The sequence below is a fragment of the Notamacropus eugenii genome, chromosome 1 (assembly GCF_028372415.1).
Source record: "Notamacropus eugenii isolate mMacEug1 chromosome 1, mMacEug1.pri_v2, whole genome shotgun sequence".
NCBI lineage: Eukaryota > Metazoa > Chordata > Mammalia > Diprotodontia > Macropodidae > Notamacropus > Notamacropus eugenii.
The window spans coordinates 106,817,463-106,837,967 of NC_092872.1; the positions used below are offsets into that span (position 1 = coordinate 106,817,463).

General features: G+C 37.1%; 1 protein-coding gene across 1 annotated transcript in view; it reads left to right on the top strand.

Moving 5' to 3' along the window:
- Positions 1-20,505, top strand: part of TMC1 (transmembrane channel like 1) — a 135,910-nt gene that overhangs the window by 42,356 nt on the left and 73,049 nt on the right. Inside the window, exons 6-7 of the mRNA XM_072611640.1 lie at positions 8,829-8,935; positions 12,810-12,908. Of these exons, the coding sequence (XP_072467741.1) occupies positions 8,829-8,935; positions 12,810-12,908 (206 nt within the window). The remainder of the gene's footprint in view (positions 1-8,828; positions 8,936-12,809; positions 12,909-20,505) is intronic.

The window sequence follows — 20,505 nt, forward strand, 5'->3', positions numbered from 1 at the left end:
TGGCATGCTAAGCCTGTGAAAGGCACAAGCACAAAGCCCAAGGGTTACTCACAGGATTGCTCTTTATTAACAATGCTTTCCTGAACAGCTTGCTGAAGACCCTTGACACTTTGGCCTCTGGGAAGCATACCTTATTTGAAACCCAAATTACTATTTCAGCCACTCTCAAGAAGACTAAATAATTTTCCATCTTTTAAAAATATTAATGGCTTTTATTTTTTCACCATATTCATTTAAAATTTCATTTTTCTTCTGAATTTAATGCATATCAACTAAAAAGAATATTTCATTTACAAAGTAGAAGAGGAATAGAGGAAATAGACAAAATTGTGAATCTCTTTATGTACATCTTGCTTTTTTACTTTTAATAATTATATATTTAACATTTAAAATATCTATTTCTTGTCTGTATTTCCTTCTGACCTTCCTTCTGTTCTCTTTTTTGCATTTGAAAAAGCAAAAAAAAAAAGAATAATCAAGCAAAAAAAATCTGCATGATTGCCAACATCATATTCATTACTGAATATCTTTCCCGTTCCCATTCTTGTAACAATGATTAAAAAAAAAAGAAAAAAATTAGCAAAATAAACAACACATCCACCGTCTGACAATATATTCAATATTCCACACCCATATTCCCTTGTTTCTATACTCCCATATCATCAAGATTTATCTGGTGATAAGTCTGATCATCATAGTTACACATTCAATTTTGTTTTAATATGCTTTCCTTTATGCTGATGTAGTCATTATGTAAATTGCTTCAGGTTGACAAAACCAATAGCGACTGGAAAAGAGACTGAGCTGGTCATTTGGCAAGGGCAAGGGTTGACAGGTGGATAGCATTTCAACACCAAAGTGTCAAGCATCTTCAGCAAGCTGTTCAGGAAAGTGTTGCTAATATAGTGCAACCCTATGTGTAACCTTGGACTCTGTGCTTCCTTAGGACAAAGTTCTCCATTGGTATCCTTCATGTCAGAGAAATCAAGGAAAGCCTATATAATCTGCAAAGTGGATATCCTATGGCAAAGCACTCCAGTATCTTTGCCAAAAAGAAACAAGAAAAAACAAACCCCAAACAGGGTCATGAAGAGCTGGACATGGACTGAAACAATTGCACATCATACTTATCCTTCCTGATTTCAACGAAAACTGCCCATGTTTTGATGAATCAATGGACTTGCTGATGTGAATATACCTTCCACCTATGCAAATCTCAACATATATTCTCAACCTGTGTGATTCTTTCCTACGTCTTTATTCAACTCCTCCAGGGAAAATCATAATATCTGACTTGTAGTACTTTACTAAGGGTCTCAATTTCCTTTCTCATCAGTGAAATGTGGAGATTGGACTAGTAGACCCTTAAGGTTAAAGCTTGAAAATATGATTTGCCCTGGGGTAACATGAGTCCTCAAGAAAATTATTTTATTCAGCTTGGGACCACTTAATATATTTTCTTTCCTTATTCAGTGGTCCTTGGATGAGAAACTTGCACAAAAGTATTTTGTTTCTAGGCAAGAATTTATTGACTCTGGATAACCATAGAAGTAAGCAGGCTCCATCTCCAGGTAATGAAGTTGTAGTCCATCCCATTCAATAAAACATGGAGTGACCTGAGTCATGAGGCATCCTTAGCTGATTAAGTGCCCACTGAATCCTTATCAGAGAAAATAGATAACCTGGTAATGAAAAGATATGAAATCGTTGGGAGCCAACTAAACGATCAAATGTCAAAAGACAGGCAGAACTGCTTTAGCATTAATGTTATCTCAGATGATGTATCTGGTTACAGTGGTTTGTTGTGTTTATCAAAACCAGATGCTATTAGAACTTTTTTTTTTTTTTTACTTCTTACACTTCCATGACAAAAAATATAGATCTACCTTTCTTAAATTATGCTCTGGTGATTTCTTATTCAGAAATGCAATTAGGATCATAAATTTTACCACAGATTTAGAGCTACTGATATCTGAAGTCCTATTCCTACTCTATCATCCTATTATATCCTATCCTATCCTATCCTTTTTTTTTGGAGGATGGAGGTACACCTGTGATTTTGTTGATGTGGAGAACTTCTATGGAAACTTTTTCATTTGATGCAAATCTCCATATTCTCTGTAATTTACAATTTTAGAAAGTTGCCTGGGCGTTCTGAGAGGCCAAGTGACTTACTTGCCCATATTCTCCCCTGTGTCAGAGGCAGAACTTGAACTCAGCTCTTTCTTAATCTAAGACTGGCACTCTATCCACCTTCCCATACTGACTTGCTCCTCATTTACCCTTCAAACCTGCTTTTGGTAAAAAAAAAAAAAAAATTTTTTTAAGTATCTTTGTGTTATCAGAATAAGTGCAGATTATTAAAAGAGTGTCCAAAATTTCCTGGAGATACACATATTGGAAATGGGAATTAGGAAGCTTATCAATATTGATAATGGAATTTTTTCCCTATCCTAAATTTTAGGGTCAAGGTTTAATAAAGCTATGAATCTGGTGATTTACAATGGGGCAGAAAAAAGTGTTTGATATAAGTCATGACTGGTTGGTACCTTCATATTTTGGGTGTTCTAGAATGTAAGCTTCTTGAGGATAATAACTGTTTCTTATTCTCATTATTAATATTATTATTAGCTTCCTTAGTGCCTAGGCACTTAATTTTATTGCACTGAGTTGAACTATTCAATTTTATTAAATACCGTTGGGAGAAGCTGACAACTCCTTCTTCTTTAACTTACAGTGATAGTCACAGAACTACTTGCCTCTGTAAAACTAAAAGATTTCAGATGTCTTTTCTTTATTGTGGCTATTTCTCTTCCTAGTCTTTATTATTTGGGGGAAGGGGGAAATGGGCTAATATGTTTCAATAGGCTATTTCATTTTTTTCAGTTAGCCATAATATTAAACAAAGAGAACTTTCCATTGCCCAAAGGTTCTAGATGAATATAAAAGTTACTGGAAAATTTCATCCTCTCCCACACAGCTGCTGAACAACAATGCCTATGGACACATGAACTTGGCAGGCAGAATCAGAGTTCTAGTGGTTCCCTGAGATGAAGGCATTGTATAACTGTGAGAAGAAATGCTTAGCTTTGAATAATAGCAAACTGTGGCAACAACAGTCTGAGCCACAAAGCAAAGCATAGTTTTCCCTTGTTTGAAGTGCAACACCCACTCTGCTGGTATTCCCCCAACTTGCACTGGCATGACCATGTGCAGGTGGGGTACCCAAAGGGGCAACTGATACCTCAATTAACCCTGTGTGTGTTACTCTCCACATTCATAGTTCCAAAGTTCCCACTGGTGTGCTTCCCAATAACAATCAACCAATAGACTCAATCAGCTTTTAGTGAAGGCATTTACTTAGAAAACATGAGAATCGTTGGTTCAAAACATTTTCCTTCAAAACCTATGACACACTCTTGGAAAAATATACACAGCACCCATGAGAAGAATGTGCTCACATACAGAGTATAATAGCAGTGAGATAGACATGTAGGAACCATGTGTAGCAGAAAAGGAGTAATGCATACCTCCTGGTACTACTTAAAAAACCCTTCTTTCATTCCAGCTCTCCTTGGACTAGGTTGCTTATATAGACTCTGAAGATCAATTCTTCCCTTAAGTTCAAAACTGGTACTTCTTTCAATCTTTTTTTTTTTTTTTTAGGCATTAGTCAGATCTTTTTTTTTTATTTTAATTTTTCATTTTGAACACAGTTTATAACAGATAAAACAATTCAAACTTTTGGTCAGGTGATACTTCTTTTTAAAGCATTTGCAAAATGGACCACAAAAGAATTTTTTTTAAAACATTAACCAACTGAGACACAAATAATATTTATATTGCTAACTTCACAAGCTCTTGACCTAATTGTCTCCACAGTATTACTAAGAGTTAAATTAAATTAAGAGGACCTTGACTTATTGTTGTTCGTCTAAAGTCCTATGCCTAATAGCTTAATTTTAGACTTAACCTCAGATGTTCCCCTACCAATAATCTATAATTGAATAGATCTGGTAATAAGCTTACAAACCTTTAGACTATAGGAAATTGCCACCAAGAGGAGGGACATTTCAGGGATATAACATCTCCACAACTTCACATCATTTCCAGGCAGGATTACATTGTTCACTTGTATTCAGGTTTAAAGTCTGCCAGGTGTCAGTGGGGAAATTGAGTCAGGAGAATCCTACCTCAGCCCAGGCTGAATAGCCACTCTCCCACCCTTCCCATGAGATCACCTTTTGCAGTTCATACCAGCATCTCACCGGCCTATTGGCATGAAGGATTGGAGGCTCAGACCATCTTTCTTGCTATCCATACCTGGAGTTAGACTCAGAAGAACAGTTACTTAATAGTCCCAAGGCATCTAAAAAATGCCAAGTTCCAATAACCAGGTTTCAAATATGATTATAATTTCACTTTGGCTAAGGGACATCTTTTGAGGCAGGTCTTAAGTGGCTTACATGCCTCTCTATACATGTTCTAGTTCCTGATTAAATAGTAATCATAAAATCAAATTTACCATTAAAACCTTAACTTTTCCATCAATGCCAAATTTTACCTGAGGTTACCTTCTTCTAGAAAATTTGAACTGAAATTCTTTTCCCCAAACTAAAAATGTCATTGATTTATTCTCAGTAATTAATTCAGTCACTTGTTTTAATACTAATTGCTTTTACCTCACTTTGTAACATGTCCAATTTTTCTCCCCATCACTCCCCTCCCCCTGCTTCCTAATACTTTGCATTCTGATTACTCCTTCCCTCAATGTACCCTCCCTTCCATCACACCCCACCCTTCCCTTATCCCCATCTTCTCTCTTTCCTTGTAGGGCAAGATAAATTTCTATACCCCATTCCCTGTAGTTCTTATTTCCCAATTATATGCAATAAAAATTCTCAACATTCATTTCTAATACTTTGAATTCCAACTTTTCTCCCTCCCCCATCCTTCCCAGCCCAACTGAGAAGGGAAGCAATTCAACAGATTAAATATGTGTTCTTTTGCAAAAGACTTCCATAATAATCATGTTGTGTAATACTAATTATATTGTCCTCTGTCCTATTCTATCCCCGCTTATTTTTTTCCCCACAACTGACCTTGTCCCTTCTTGAAAGTACTTATTTCTCGTGACTCCCTTCTCCCATTTGCCCTCCCTTCTAACATTCCCCTCACCCCACTTGTCACCTCCTCTCCTACTTTCCTGTGGTGTGAGATAACTTTTCATATCAAATTTATTGAGCATGTTATTCCCTCCTTCAGCCACATGTGGAGAGAGTAGCTTCATTTTCTCCCCTCTCCCCTTCTCCCTTTTCTCCTCCATTGAATAAGATTTTTCTTATCTCTTTTATTAGTTATAGCCTGCCCCGTTCTATTTCTCACTTTCTCTTCCCAGAATTTTCCTCTTTCACCCCTTAATTTTTATTTTATTTTTTTGTGTAGATATCATCTCTTCTGATATAACACACCCTGAACTCTGTATCCACATATGTGTGTGTATGCACAATCTCTCCATCTACCCAAATACTGAGAAAAGATTCAAGAGTTAAAAATATTTTCTTTCCATGTAGTAATGTAAACAGTTCAGCTTTAGAGAGTCTTTTATGATTTTTCTTTCCTGTTTACCTTTTCATGCTTCTCTTGATTCTCGTCTTGGGAAGTCAAATTTTTCTATACAGTTCTGGTCTTTTCCTCAATATGAATGATTGAAAGTTGTCTATATCATTTAATGACCATTTATTTCCTTGAAGTATTATACTCAGATTTGCTGGGTAGGTGATTCTTGGTTTCAATCCCAGTTCCTCTGACCTCTGAAATATCCCATTCCAAGCCCTTCAATACCTTAATGTTGAAGCTGCCAGATCCTGTGTTATCCTGATTGTATTTCCACAATACTGAAATTATTTCTTTCTAGCTGCTTGCAGTATTTTCTCCTTGATCTGGGAACTCTGAAATTTGGCCACAATATTCCTAGGAGTTTCTCTGTTCAGGTCTCTTTCAGGAGGTGATTGGTGAATTCTTTCAATATTTATTTTGCCCTCTGCTTCTAGAACATCAAGGCAGTTTTCCTTGATAATTTCATGAAAGATGATATCTAGGCTCTTTTTTTTTTGGTCATGGCTTTCAGGTAGTCCTATAATTTTTAAATTGTTTCTCCGGGATCTATTTTCCAGGTCAGTTATTTTTCCAATGAGATGTTTCACATTATCTTCTATTTTTTCAAATTTTTGGTTTTATTTACTAACTGCTTAGTTTAACTTGTAGTCATTCATTTCCCTGAACTGAATTCTCTTTTTCAATGAATTATTTTATTCAGTGAGTTTTTGAACCTTTTCCTCCATTTGGCTAATTCTGCTTTTTAAAACCTCCTTCTCCTCATTGGGTTTTTAGACCTGCTTTTCCAATTGAGTTAGCCTCTTTTTAAAGCTATTATTTTCCTCAGCATTTTTTGGGTTCTCCTTTAGTAAGCTACTAACTTGTTTTTTAAGATCTTCTATTGTCTGAGCCCAGTTTAAGTTCCCTTTGGAGACCCTGGAGGCAGGGGCCTTGACTTCTTCTGACAGTATGCCTTGTTCCTCCTCATCTGAAAGGATGGGGGGAGACACCTGTTCCCCAAGAAAGTAACCTTCTATGGTCTTATTTTTTTCCCTTTTTGGGGTATTTTCCCAAACAGTTACTTGACTTCTGAGTTTCCTCTCTACACCCACCTTGCCTCCAGTTCTGCCAAGCCAGCACTGGGGACTGGGATTCAGATAAGCTGCTCCAAAGCCTCAGGGACTTTGGGCAGGGGCAGGGCTGCTATTCAGTGTGAGATTAAGATCAGCTGCTCAGGATGGGACACAACTGCCACACAGAGCTCAGTTCCCTCAGGGGCTTTACAATGAGACCTTCAACAAGATATGTGGGCTACTGCCTGCTTTGGGAGCCCCTGTCTGATGCTGCCTCTACTGCTACCTCCTGAGAAGGCCTGAGTTATGGGGACACTCCTCTCCCCTCTCGGCCAGCCGAAAAGATCCTCTCACTGACCTTTGGCACCTATGGTTTGAAGGATCTGCACTGCTGCTGGAGATTCTGTCTCTGAAGCCTGTTCGGATCTGCTCCTTTCAGTGCCATGTGACCAAGGCAGGGCTGGGCTCTGCCCTGCGTCTAGAGCACAACAGACCTTTCCCATGGGTCTTTCAGATCTCTCCAGGATAGAAATCTCCTCTGCTCCATTGTTCTGTGGCTTCTGCTGCTCTAGAATTTGTTGAGAGTTCTTCTTTACAGGCATTTTATGGGCTGTGGGGTAAGAGCTAGCATATGTGTGTCTTTCCACTCCGCCATCTTGCCTCCTCCCCCCACTTCTTTCAATCTTGAGGGGTTATGTCCCTTGAAACTGCCGCCTTCCTTCACTGACTCTCTGAATTTATTTGTCCTTTAAGTGTCTCTCAGCTCCTAGTATGAACAATTTCCTTGTTATCAACCACTGCGCTCTGAGGATACCTCAGATGCCTCCTTGAAGGCCTTCCAGGATTTTTGAATCTTTCAGAACTCAAACTCATTTCTTGTCCTAGAGATAGATAGACAGACAGACAGACAGACAGACAGACAGACAGATAGATAGATAGATAGATAGATAGATAGATAGATAGATAGATAGATAGGTAGTTGGATAGATGAATGGACAGAGAGAGAGAGAGAGAGAGAGAGAGAGAGAGAGAGAGAGAGAGAGAGAGAGAAGCAAAGAGATAGGTATGGATACATGCATTTTGTCTAACTGTCCCTTATGCCCAGAATGCTCCACCTCCTCAACTCTGACTGGTGACCTCTCTGACTTCCTCTGAGTCCCAACTAAAATCTTACCTTCTGTATGAAATCTCCCCAGACTGTTCTTAATTCCAGTGACTTCCTACTTTTAATTATTTCCTATTTATCCTATATGTAGCTCACTTTCCATATATATTTTTTGCAGGTTCCTTCCCTGTTAGATTGTAAGTTCTCTGAGGACATAGACTGTCTTTCGTCTCTTTTTGTATCCTGAACACTAAGTATAGTGCCTGGCACAGAGTAAGTGCTTAATATATGTCTAGCAATTGATTGATATGTTATCATGCTTATTCACCTAAGATGAGGAAAAGAAATACAAAGAGACAGAAACAGCAGTGTTTGGATGGAGGAATGGGACCAGCTGCCCCTCACTCCTAACTTTATGTAGGCAGCTTAAACCAGTCCTGCCTTACTGACTTACCAGGAAGAAAAAGTGGAATCCAGAGGTATGTGTTTCATCTCTTGTACATATCACCATATTGTGTAGTAGATAGAGAGTCAGTCTTGGAGCCAAAAAAACCTGGATTTAGGTGGTTCCTCTGGCACATATTGGCTATGTGATGCTGGGCAAATTAGTTAAATTCTCACAGTTCCTGAGAGCTCTTTCAGACTAGAAGTTTCTGATAAGATACTGACTTGCTTTGGTAGAGGGAGTTTCTCACCAGGAAGTTTGCTATACCAGAGAAATCACAGGTCTAATTCCTATCTGTAAATGACTCATCAACCAGTTATGGAATTCTTCATTTCCCCACTGTATTGAATCCTTCAGTAATAAGTCATATGTGGTTAGCAGTAGGCTCACACAAGTTCCACAAGGTGGAACAGAACCAGGCAGGGAATACAGTTTAAAGGGTTGGTGGCCAAATATTATTTCCAGTCACACCTATGAACAGAGGAAGAATGTTAGCTTTAGAGTCAGAGAACAGATGGGATATTTTGAGCTAAAATGTTGTAACTTTGTCTTGGGGTGGTAAGAAAAATAAGGATTTATTTTGATCCTTTTTTTCTCCTTTCTATAGGTCAGTTTGGTTCATCAGTTGCCTCTTATTTCCATTTCTTGCGGTGGATGTATGGAGTGAACATGGTTCTCTTTGTACTGACATTTAGCCTTATCATGTTACCTGAGGTGAGACTATGATTAGTAATTTGAAAATCATATTTAAATAAATTTCTCACTGGACCAATAACTCTCAAAAGGATTTTTTTTATCCTTAAGGAAGAATGAGATGACTGCCAGGTGATGTAGAGATGTCAAAATACTATCCTTATATGGATGCTCTGATACCTTTGGGCATTTGGACAAATTTCCCATAGGGATCTGCTTACAAGAATATGTGTTTTTGATTTTTGAAAGAAAGAATGGCTTATTGTGTTACTTTTTCCTAGAGAAAATCCATTCCAGCAATCAGACACACAGCGGGGAAGTCATACTTGAGCTGAACACAAATCTAGAAGTAGGGTGAGAAAGGAGACAACTTCGGGAAGAAGGTGGAAAGCTGGGCTAATGCAAGGAAGGAGGCAGGGCAGGTTCAGAGCATGAGACAAAATGCAGCGTCTACATAAAATTGACCAGACTCTGTCTAATGATTATCCAAAGATTCATGATTCACTTTATAGGAGAAGAAAAGGAACAGTATATAATAATTTTCCAAGTACTTTGCTCAGTACAAACATTTCTTCAACTTAAATTGACAAAAATTTATTGGATGCCTGTGGTCTCCAAGACATTTGTTATATCTCAAAATGATGGAACATTTTACATCCCACTTCTCATAGCTAGGAATCATTATTCAGTTGTATGAACTAGTTTGGGTAAAAATAGTATCTTACATTTCAGAAATAGCTTTAACTTTACAGAATGCTTTCATGCATATAATCTCAATTTGATCCTCATCATAACCCTCAAAAGTAAGGTAGGTATTATCTTTGTTTAACAAATGAAGAAACTAAATAACTGGGAAAATAATGGACTTGCTCCCAAGGAACTTATATTTGACCAGGCGAGAAAGCTGTAGTAATAATCTAGGCATCAGGTAAGAACTGGAACTAGGGTGGTTGCTAAGTGATGAGAAGTATACACACACACACACACACACACACACACACACACACACACACACAATTCTGTGAAATGACAAGACTTGACAACAGACTGAATAGGTGGGGTGAGTCCAAGTGAGGAGCGAAGGACAACACTGAGATTAGAAACCTGGAAAATTGGGAGGATGGTAGTACCCTTCATAAATAAGAAATTTCAGAAAAGCTAAGAACCATAGGATCATAAATGTAGAGCTAGAAGTAATCTTAGAGATCATTGAGTCCAGCATCCTCATTTTACAGAATAGGAAACTGAATACTAGAGAGATCAAAGGTGGGGATATAATTAATGAGTTCTGTTTTGACCATGTTGAGTTTGAGATGGCTATAGGACATCTCATTTGAAATGGATATGTAGGCTTTTATCTCAGTAGAGAAATTAGGACTGGATATACGTCTGGGAATCATCTTCATAGAGATGATAACTAAGCTCTTGGGAGCTGACAAGATCATCAAAGAAGAGAATAGAGAAAAGGAAAAGAAGAGAGTTAGGGCAGAATTTTTAGGGCCATCCTTATTTTGGGGAAGTAAGGACAATAAAGATTCAACAACAATGACTATGAAGGAATAGTCAAACAGGGAGGAAGATAGCCAAGAGAGAACAATGTTATGAAAAGCCAGAGAGGAGAGAATACCTAGAAGTTGATCTATAGCGTCTGATGTTCCAGAGAGGTCATGAAGAATGAAAATACACAAAATTGTCAGTAAGTTTGGCAATTGAGAGATTGTTAATGAATTTGCAGAGAACAACTTCATCTGAATGATGAGGTCAAGTCAGTACATTTGGGTTTAGAAGACTGAGAAGAAAAGTGGAGGCAATCAGTATACAGATGACTTTTTCAAGGAATTTAGAGAAAGGAGAGATACGAAGTGATAGTGAGCTAGTAATAGTTAGCTAGTGCAGAATGAAATTTGTAGTGGGCCAATCAGCATAATTTTGTGACTTCTTCAAGTTCCATTCAGCAAAATATGAATAGCAGCAAAGGAGGCAGATGAAAGTAACAATTCAAGTTTGGACATATCATGATATATGATAAATAGTAAGAAAGGAGGAAGAAAGGAAGGAGGAGGGATTTATTAAGTGCCAGTTATGTTCCAGGCACTATGCTAGGCATTTTACAAGTATTATCTCATTTGATCTTCATGACAACCCTGTAAGTTGCTATTTCTATCCCCCTTTTTAGCCAAAGAAACTGAGTTAAATGACTTACCTAGGGTCATAGCTTCACCACTTGGGTCAGGTCTTTCTGACTTCAGTCCCGGTATACCATCAAGTTGCCTTTATAATCTTCACTAGGACTGAGGTACAAAGGATTATAATAGAAGATTGTACAAAGTTCAGTTGACTTAAGAAAAAGCTGAGTTTAGGAAGGTAGGAGAGTATTCTTCATGTAGTGGCCATGGTCTGAGAAGGTATTGGGGGTTTGACAGGACTTGGTGCTTGTAGTAAGAATTAAGAAGAGGATGAGAGGTTAAAAAACATAAGAAAAGATAGAAAGATAAAAAGATTGTGATCAGATAAAGAAATTTCATAGTACATAGTACATTTCACCTCCTTCATATGGAGGTGAAATATTTGTAGAAGGTGGTAATATCAAGGAAAAGACCACCTCTGCATGTAGTTGAAGTGGAGTAGAGGAACAGGTCGTGGGAACTGAGTAGAGTAAGAAGCTAGGAAATTAAAGTACTTAAGGGGACATCAATATGTATGTCGAAGTCTCCTAGAGTGAGGGTGGGAATTAGGTAGACATAATAAATAGTCAGATACTAGACTTATTGAGAAAGGAGGGAAAATATCCTTTGTGTTAGTAAATACTGGCCACTAGGGTCTGTATTGGATGATAGATTTGTATAAGGTGAACCTCAAAAGGAAAGATTGCTGAGTGATGATAGTAAAGGGAGAGTCCAAAAGTGGCAATGAGGAACAAGAAACATTCCAGCTTTACTAACATAATCAGTGAGTTGGGGCGTATTAGAAAAAGTGTAGTTGATGTTGAAAATGGTGGTTGGGGAAGCAGTTTCATGGGGAGAGAGTCAGTCTCAGTGAATACCAGAAGGTGGATGGAAAGAGTGAGGAAAAAAATGTTTTAGATTCAAGGAAGTTCATTAGTTATATAGCAAATGTTCCAAAGGGTCAGTCAGATCAAGAGGGGATTCTGAAGAAATATCTATAATATAATATTTATAAAGTACATTGAAAACTTTAAAGCACTATACATAAATGTTAGCTATTATTATTCAATTTTCAGGCTCTACCACTTATGACCTGTATGACCTTTGACAGGTTACTTATTCTCTCTGGACCTCAACTTCCTCATCTGTAAAATGAAAGACTAGATGACCTCTAGGGTTAGTTCCTGTTCTAAATCTATGACTGTTTATGATCTCACTTTCTCCTATTATAACAGTTCAGCATCTCCCTGGAACAGGGGCTCTTAATTTTTATTGTGTTTCCTTCTCCCTGAGGGAGTCTGATGATGTCTTCTTAAAATTATGTTTTTAAATGTATAAAATAATAGGATTACAAAAAAACCCAGTTACATTGAATTAGAGTTCTCAAAATATTTTTTAAACTAATTTCATGGGCTCCCAATTAAAAACTACCACCTTAAAGTCTGATATAAATTAAAATGAATTCTGCAGTTATTTTGAGAACATAGTATATTGCATTATGGTCAGAAAGCAGTCATTTCTGACAGACTTAAAAATTAGAAACTGACTCTCCATTAAAAGTACTGGGAAAGGGTAAATTATTCTTTCTAGTGCTTCAAACAGAGTAAGCACTTAAGAAATTGTTTTCATATAAATGAAAGAATATACCTCGAAAAAATAAATGGAGGTTGTCTATGTATCTTATGCCATGTCTCTGGTCACTAACTATGATTTTAATTCTGTCTATGTAGGCATTATGGGGTTTGCCATATGGAAGTTTACCTAGAAAAACAGTCCCAAGAGCTGAAGAAGCAACTTCCCAGAACTTTGGGGTGCTATATGACTTCAATGTAAGTGTCTTTCCAGAGAAACATTGCTCTAAGGTCTAGAATAAACTCAATCTTTGGGGCTCCAGGGACATGGTTTCAAGAATGTACTCAACATTTCAGAAGCAAAAGTCTCATTCCACTATACTGGAAATGGGTAACAATCTATTGGAAATTCAGGCCAATTTTGAGGATTTTTTAACTATGGTGGAGTAGTTCCAAGTCTAGCCAGGTGTGAGGGCAATTGTTTTTTTGAGCAAAACTGTGGCTGAAACTTGAGGGAAGAGATGGTAAAGTACACAATGAACCTATACTTGGAGTTCAAAGAAAACAAACAACCATTCATTCTCTGAAAGACTGTAAACTCCTTGAGGTCATGGATCTATCATCTCTTATCTTCTGTAGCATACTGTAAGCATCCAAATGTCTCATGCTTTTAAAGTCAACAAAGTGAAAAAAAGAGCCATTCTGATTTATTTTGATTTTCTCTGAGAGTTTACAAATGTGCTTTTTTTGGCAAGGATAGCTGAAATTTTGCTGCTTGTCTAATACAATCAAAACTTTCAGACTTGAAAAAAGAACCACCCTTCCTTCCTCAATGTATGGACTTGAAGAGTTCTTTGTCCTCCCTGGACAATAATAGCATTTGTGGATGATAGGAATATTTCAATTATTCTACTGGCTTATGTCTACTTACTGAGAATATTTCATGAATTTGACTTAAATCTTTGGCAATGAGAAAGGAGGCACACTTTATTTCAAAATTACATCTAGAGCTGAACTACTTGAAATGCTGTAAAGAGTTGTAGGCTAAGGTCTGGTCATTTCATGGAATCCTTGGAAGGCAGCTTAAAGAAATTAGACAATAAAGGGACAGGTCTTAAATAGAATGGGAAATGAAGAAAGAAAGAGGAAGAAAAGAAAATACTTATGCCAAGAACTGTTCATTTGTTTAACTTGGATTCTGTGTCTTTTTTTCAATGCATACTCTCTTCCCCATGAGGTTATCAACTTATCACTGGCCAAAAGTCCTATCTTCTAATTCTTCTGTATATCACACAACATAATATACAACCTAATAAACCTCAGTAGGGTCTATGTTGATGACTTTTTGAGGGAAGGAGAGAGGGACATAGATTTAGAACCAGAAAGGAACTAAGAGGGCTCCCTCATAGAAGTTTTTAGTGATTTGCATCAGTCTGGCAAATGGTATAGTGGATAGAGTCCTAAAGTTGGAATTAGGAATAACTGAGCTCAAATCTTTCATCAGAGACTTTGTAGCTGTGTGACCTTAAGCAAGTTGATTAGCCTCTCTCAACCTCACCTTATCTGCAAAATGGGGATGGCAGCAACTACAGGGTTGTTAGGATCAAATGAGATTATATGTGTAAAGAACCTTGAAAACCTTTTAACAATATACAAAATTTATTATTATTATTATTATCATTTATATAGAAAATGACAAAGTTGGAATTTAGACCTGTCTTCTCTCTTAAAATCTTATACTTTTATATGACGTTGTTTCTCTAATCTTCTGAAAGCTAAATAATGCCCTACATGAGAAACCATTGCCTCTGAAAGGAAGACAGTAGCAGACTGATTTGAGCAGTGATATAAGCATACTTTCAAAGAGAAATTCCTAGTTTCTGAAAGCATAAAATAATCAGTCAGAGGGGAAACTAGGACAGGGTGATCAGAGCTCAACCTTTGTTGCTAAAACTTTGAGTTCCAACTTCTCTCCCTTCTTCTGTTCCCACCTATCTCCACTGAGAAGATAAGCAATTCAATATAGGCTGTATATGTGTAGTTTTGCAAAAGACTTCCTTAATAGTCATACTGTGTAAGACTGACTATATTTCCCTCCATCCTACGCTGTCCCCCTTTTATTTTATTCTCTCTTTTGACCTTGTCCCTTCTCAAAAGTGTTTACTTCTAACTACTCCCTCCTCCCATTTGCCCTCCCTTCTATCATCCCCAATCCCACTTTATCCCTTTCTCCCCTACTTTCCTGTAGTGTAAGATAGATTTTCATACCAAATTGAAGGTGCATGTTATTCCCTCCTTAAGCCAAATGTGATGAAAGTAAGCTTCACTTTTCCCTACCACCTCCCCCCTTTTCCCCTTTATTGAAAAAGCTTTTTCTTGCCTCTTTTATGAGAGATAGTTTGCCCCATTCCATTTATCCCTTTCTTGTCCCAATATATTCCTCTCTCACCCCTTAATTTTATTCTTTTAGATATTATCCCTTCCTATTCAACTCACCCTGTGCCCTTTGTATATATGTGTGTGTGTGTGTGTGTGTGTGTGTGTGTGTGTGTGTGTGTATAATCCCTCCAACTACTCAAATACTGAGAAAAGATTCAAGAGTTACAAATATTATCTTTCTGCATAGGAATGTAAACAGTTCAACTTTAGTAAGTCCCTTATGATTTCCCTTTCCTATTTATGTTTTCATGCTTCTATTGATTCTTGAGTTTGAAAGTCAAATTTTCTATTCATCTGTGGTCTTTTTATCAAGGATGCTTGAAAGTCCTGTATTTCATTGAATACCCATTTTTTCCCCTGAAGTATTATACTCAATTTTTCTGGGTAGGTGATTCTTGGTTTTAATCCTAGTTCCTCTGACTTCTGGAATATCCTCCAAGCCCTGTGATCCCTTAATGTAGAAAGTGGTAGATCTTGTGTTATCCTGATTGTATTTCCACAATAATCAAATTGTTTCTTTTTAGTTGCTTGCAGTATTTTCTCCTTGATCTGGGAACTCTGGAATTTGACTACAATATTCCTAGGAGTTTCTCTTTTCAGACCTCTTTCAGGTGGTGATTGGTGGATTCTTTCAATATTTATTTTACCCTCTGGCTCTAGAATATCAGGGCAGTTTTCCTTGATAATTTCATGAATGATGATGTCTAGGCTCTTTTTTTGATCATGGCTTTCAGGTAGTCCCATAATTTTTAAATTGTCTCTCCTGGATCTATTTTCTAGGTCAGTTGTTTTTTCCAATGAGATATTTCACATTATCTTCTATTTTTTCATTCTTTTGGTTTTGTTTTGTAATTTCTTGGTTTCTCATAAAGTCATTAGCATCCATCTGCCCCATTCTAATTTTGAAAGAACTATTTTCTTCAGTGAGCTTTTGAACCTCCTTTTCCATTTGGTTAATTCTGCTTTTTAAAGCATTCTTCTCCTTTTTGGCTTTTTGGACCTCTTTTGTCAATTGAGTTAGCCTATTTTCTTCAGCATTTTATTGGGTCTCCTTTAGCAAGCTCTTGACTCGCTTTTCATGATTTTCTTGCATCACTCTCATTTCTCTTCCCAATTTTTCCTCCACTTCTCTTACCTGATTTTCAAATTCCTTTTTGACCTCTTCCATGTCCTGAGACCATTGTATACATATTTTGGAGGTTTTGAATGTGGAAGGCTTGACTTTTAGGTCTTCCTCTGATGGTATGCATTGTTCTTCCTCATCTGAAAAGATGGAAGAAAATACCTGTTCACCAAGAGAGTAACCTTCCATAGTCTTATTTTTTTCCCCTTTTTTGAACATTTTCTCAGTTAGTTACTTGACTTTTGAGTCCTTTGTCAAGAGGGGGGTAGACTCTGGGGACCTGTAAGTTCTCAGTTCCTCCAAGGTGGCACAATCAAAGGAGAGTCTCTGGTTTGGGAGCTACCACAAGCTTTTCTGTCTAGGATCTGTGAGTAGAATTCCCTCTTCAGAGCTTCTGCTAGCTCCACCATGTCAGTGAGCACTCCTCCTCACCCCAAGGCTGCCACTCAGGGCTGAGATTCAGTTCAGTTGTTCATTCCCCCAGGGTCTTTTGGCTGAGGGCTACAAAAATGCCAGTAGGGCCAGACTACGTTCCCTTCTCACTCAGGTGAAAGACCATTCTCACTGACCTTTGAAGCTGTCTTTGGCTTTCATGGGTTGAGCAATCTGGGAACCACAGCTGCTGCTGGGGATTCTGCCTCCTGAGGCCTGCTCTGGTCCTGTCCCTGTTGCACCATGGAGCCAAGACTGGGCTGTGCTCCACTCTGAGCCCAGTACAATAGACCATTCCTGCCAGTCTTCCAGGCTGTCTTGGGCTGGAAATCTCTTTCACTCTGTTGTTTTGCAGCTTCTGCTGCTCTAGAATTTGTTTAGAGTTATTTTTACAGGTATTTTATGGGTTATGGGGGGGAGCTTGTACAGGTCCGTCCTTTTTTCCCATCATCTTGGCTCTGCCCCTGTTGTTGTATAAAATTTTTTTAACAGATACTTAGCAAGAATATGTTAAAAAATATTGACCTGAGAATTCTTCCTCAGCCTGATCTGCCTTATTCCATCTACTCTTTCAATCTTGATTTTATTTAATTTTAAAAATTAATTTGAGGGTATGTTTCATGCTGGTTGTCCTGGGGTTGTTTTGCGATGCTTTCCTTGGGCACTGAAATTTCTAGTCATAGCTCTGATCAAGGTACAGAATAAACACAATAACCTTATGGGACCAATATTTCCAAGCAGAACATGGAGAACTCTACCACCCACAGAAGGTAGACCTTTTTTTTTTTTAATCTTGTTTCTCCCCTTTCCATCTCTTTTCACTCTTCCCTTCTTTTCCCTTTTTTCTCCAAATCAATTTGTTATACCAGATCTTACCTGTGCATATTGCTTGGCCCCACTTGGTACCTTTGACCTGAAGAGGTTGACATTGTCTGAGAGAGAACCCTAGAGAAGAGGGAATGCATTTAAAAGAGCATAGGATGTCAAGAAGTCCATGAAAATATGACAGAGAAAGGTGAAATAGGAGTAGGTCCCATCTGTCACCCATAAGGGGAGAAAATTAAAAATAAAAAGCCAGAAAACCTTTTGTAGGAGGACACAATTGATGAAAAAGACTATACACTCAAATATCTTTCTTATATTTAATTTTCCAGGACAAACACACAAAGACATAGATATACACACACAAATTTACAAATGTGCACACAAACAAATACACACATATGCCTACCCTTACCAAGGAACTGACATTCAGTTTTATAGAAATGTGAAATATTAAGATACTTGACAAGACTTCTGTCACATTTCATCTCTCCATAGTGTTTTGGAAGGAAACACAAAAAAGCCAAGGCATTGATTTCCATATTGCACTTGATATGGTAGTAGGATGTAGTGTTCCCATTTAACAAGTGGAGAAATAAAAGTTCAGACTATGAAGATGAGTTATGTCAGAACAGCTGGAAAGGAGCAGAGCCAGGCAAGGGAATTTGTTCTTAGGTTCTCTTTCTGTATCATCCCCATTATTATGTCCCTAGTATCTAGTATGAAACCTTGCATGTAGTAGGCGCTTAATAATTGCATGTTGAATTATCTGAATAGTAAGCTCTGAGGATGCTGGCCACATGAAGGAGGGAATTTTCTCCATCTCTTAGAGAGGCACATCATCTGTTTTTGGATTTTTAAAAATCATTTTGAATTGTTATGTAGCCACATGTCCTCTTCACATAGCTAGGCAATTGATTCTTTGAACTCAAGAGTAGGACTTTATACCTAACCCTATGGTCATTTTTTTGGTTCCTTTGCCAGGAAGTTCAACAGCAGATACTCATCTACAGAACTCTCAGAGGAAATCTGAGGGGTTTTTTGTCATTTGTCAGAATCCATCCACATGATCTTTCTTTTGAAGAACTCTGAATCTGTTCTCTGCAGCAGTAATCAACTACCTGGAGGTTGATAGCTAGGTATACACACAATATAGAAGAAAATGAGAAAGGGCTATTGATTCTCTAAGTCTTACTTGGCAATTTACTCCCAGCTCTCATATCCATGTCTGGTCTGACATTGACTATTTACTACCAGTTGTCATCTCTGACCCACAAATATATTTCATGACAAGCTTACTCAAAAACATATGTGACCCATAACCTGTAGAGGAGTTGTTTTGGATTTGTCATGGTACCATGAGGAAGAATTTTGCATGCTGTTTTTGTTGCCTTTCATTGTGTGTGGGGGAACTACAAGCTTTTTTTATTGCTTAATTTATTTTATTTTAATTTATGGAATAAAACAAGCATTTTCATAACACAGCACAATAAAAAAGATGATTGCACATTAAACTGCAAATCTACTATTCAAAAATTGCTGTTCCTTTCAAATATAAGCAAAATGATCCTGTACATTTAATTCTTTTCCCCTTTTCATCCTCCCTCCTCTCCCTCACCTCTGCCAGGCCTAGAGATGTCTACCATTCAACACAAATAGGTATATGTAAAATTATTCTATACATACTTCTATTCATCAATTCTTTCTCTGGAAGCAGATAGCACCTTTTGCATATGTTTTTTTATAGCTAATTTAGGTGTTTATAATAGACAAAATAACTTATTCACTCAAAGTCATTCTTAAAACAATATTGCTGTTACTGTATACAGTGTTCTCTTGATTCTGCCCATTTCACTCTTCATTATTTAGTCCAAGTCTTTCCATGTTTCTCTAGTATCACTGAACTCATCATTTCTAATAGCGCAGTAGAATTCCATCTCAATCATACACCACAACCTGTTCAGCCATTCGCCAATTGATCCCTGGAATTTGCAGTTCTTTACCACCACAAAGAGAGCTACTATAAACCTTTTAGAATGTATAAATTCTTTTCCTTTTTCCCTAATTATCTTTGGAAATAGACCAAGTAGTGATTGTTAGGTAAAAAGGTACAAGTAGTTTAATAACTCTTTGTGCATAATTCCAGATTCCTCTCCAAAATAACTGAATCAGTTCAAAATTCCACCAACATTGTCCTAATTTTTCCACATCCTCTCCAACATTTGCCATTTTACTCTTCTATCATTTTAGCCAATCTGATAGGTATAAAATGATATCTCAAGTTTGTTTTAATCTAAATTTACCTAATCAATAATGTTTTAGAGGATTTTTTCATATGACTACAAATTGTTTTGATTTCTTCATTGGAAAACTACCTGTTCATATCCTTTGACCATTTATCAATTTGGGAAAGACTCATATTCTTATAGATTTAACAAAGTTCTTTACATATTTTAGATATGAGACTTTTATCTGATAAACCGTCTATAAAATCCCCAATCCCAATTTTCTGCTTTCCTTCTGATCTTGGCTATATTTGTTTTATTTGTACAAAATCTTTTTAATTTAATGTAACCAAAATTTTACACCTAACTTTGCTCTCTCTCTCTTGTTTATTTGCAATTGTTTTCCTATCCATAAGTCCTATGGGTAATATGTTCCATGTTCTTCTAATTTTCTTGTAAAACCTCTTTTTATATCTAAGTCATATATCCATTTTGACCTTATGGTAAATGTTGTGAGATATTGTGACTCTTGAAAATGGTGTGAGATATTAGTCCATGCCCAATTTCTGCCATTCTGCTTTTCAGTTTTCTCAACAATTATTTTTTCTTTTTACCAAATAATGAATTCTTATCCCAAAATATTCAGACTTTACCCTTGTCAAATACAAGGTTGTTTATTTGCTGCTGTAAATTGTACATCCACTCTTTTCCATTCATCTACCTTTCTATTTCTTAACCAGTACCAAATAATTTTGATAATCATTGCCTTATAATATAGTTTAAGATTCAGTACTGCTAAACCTCCTTCCTTTAA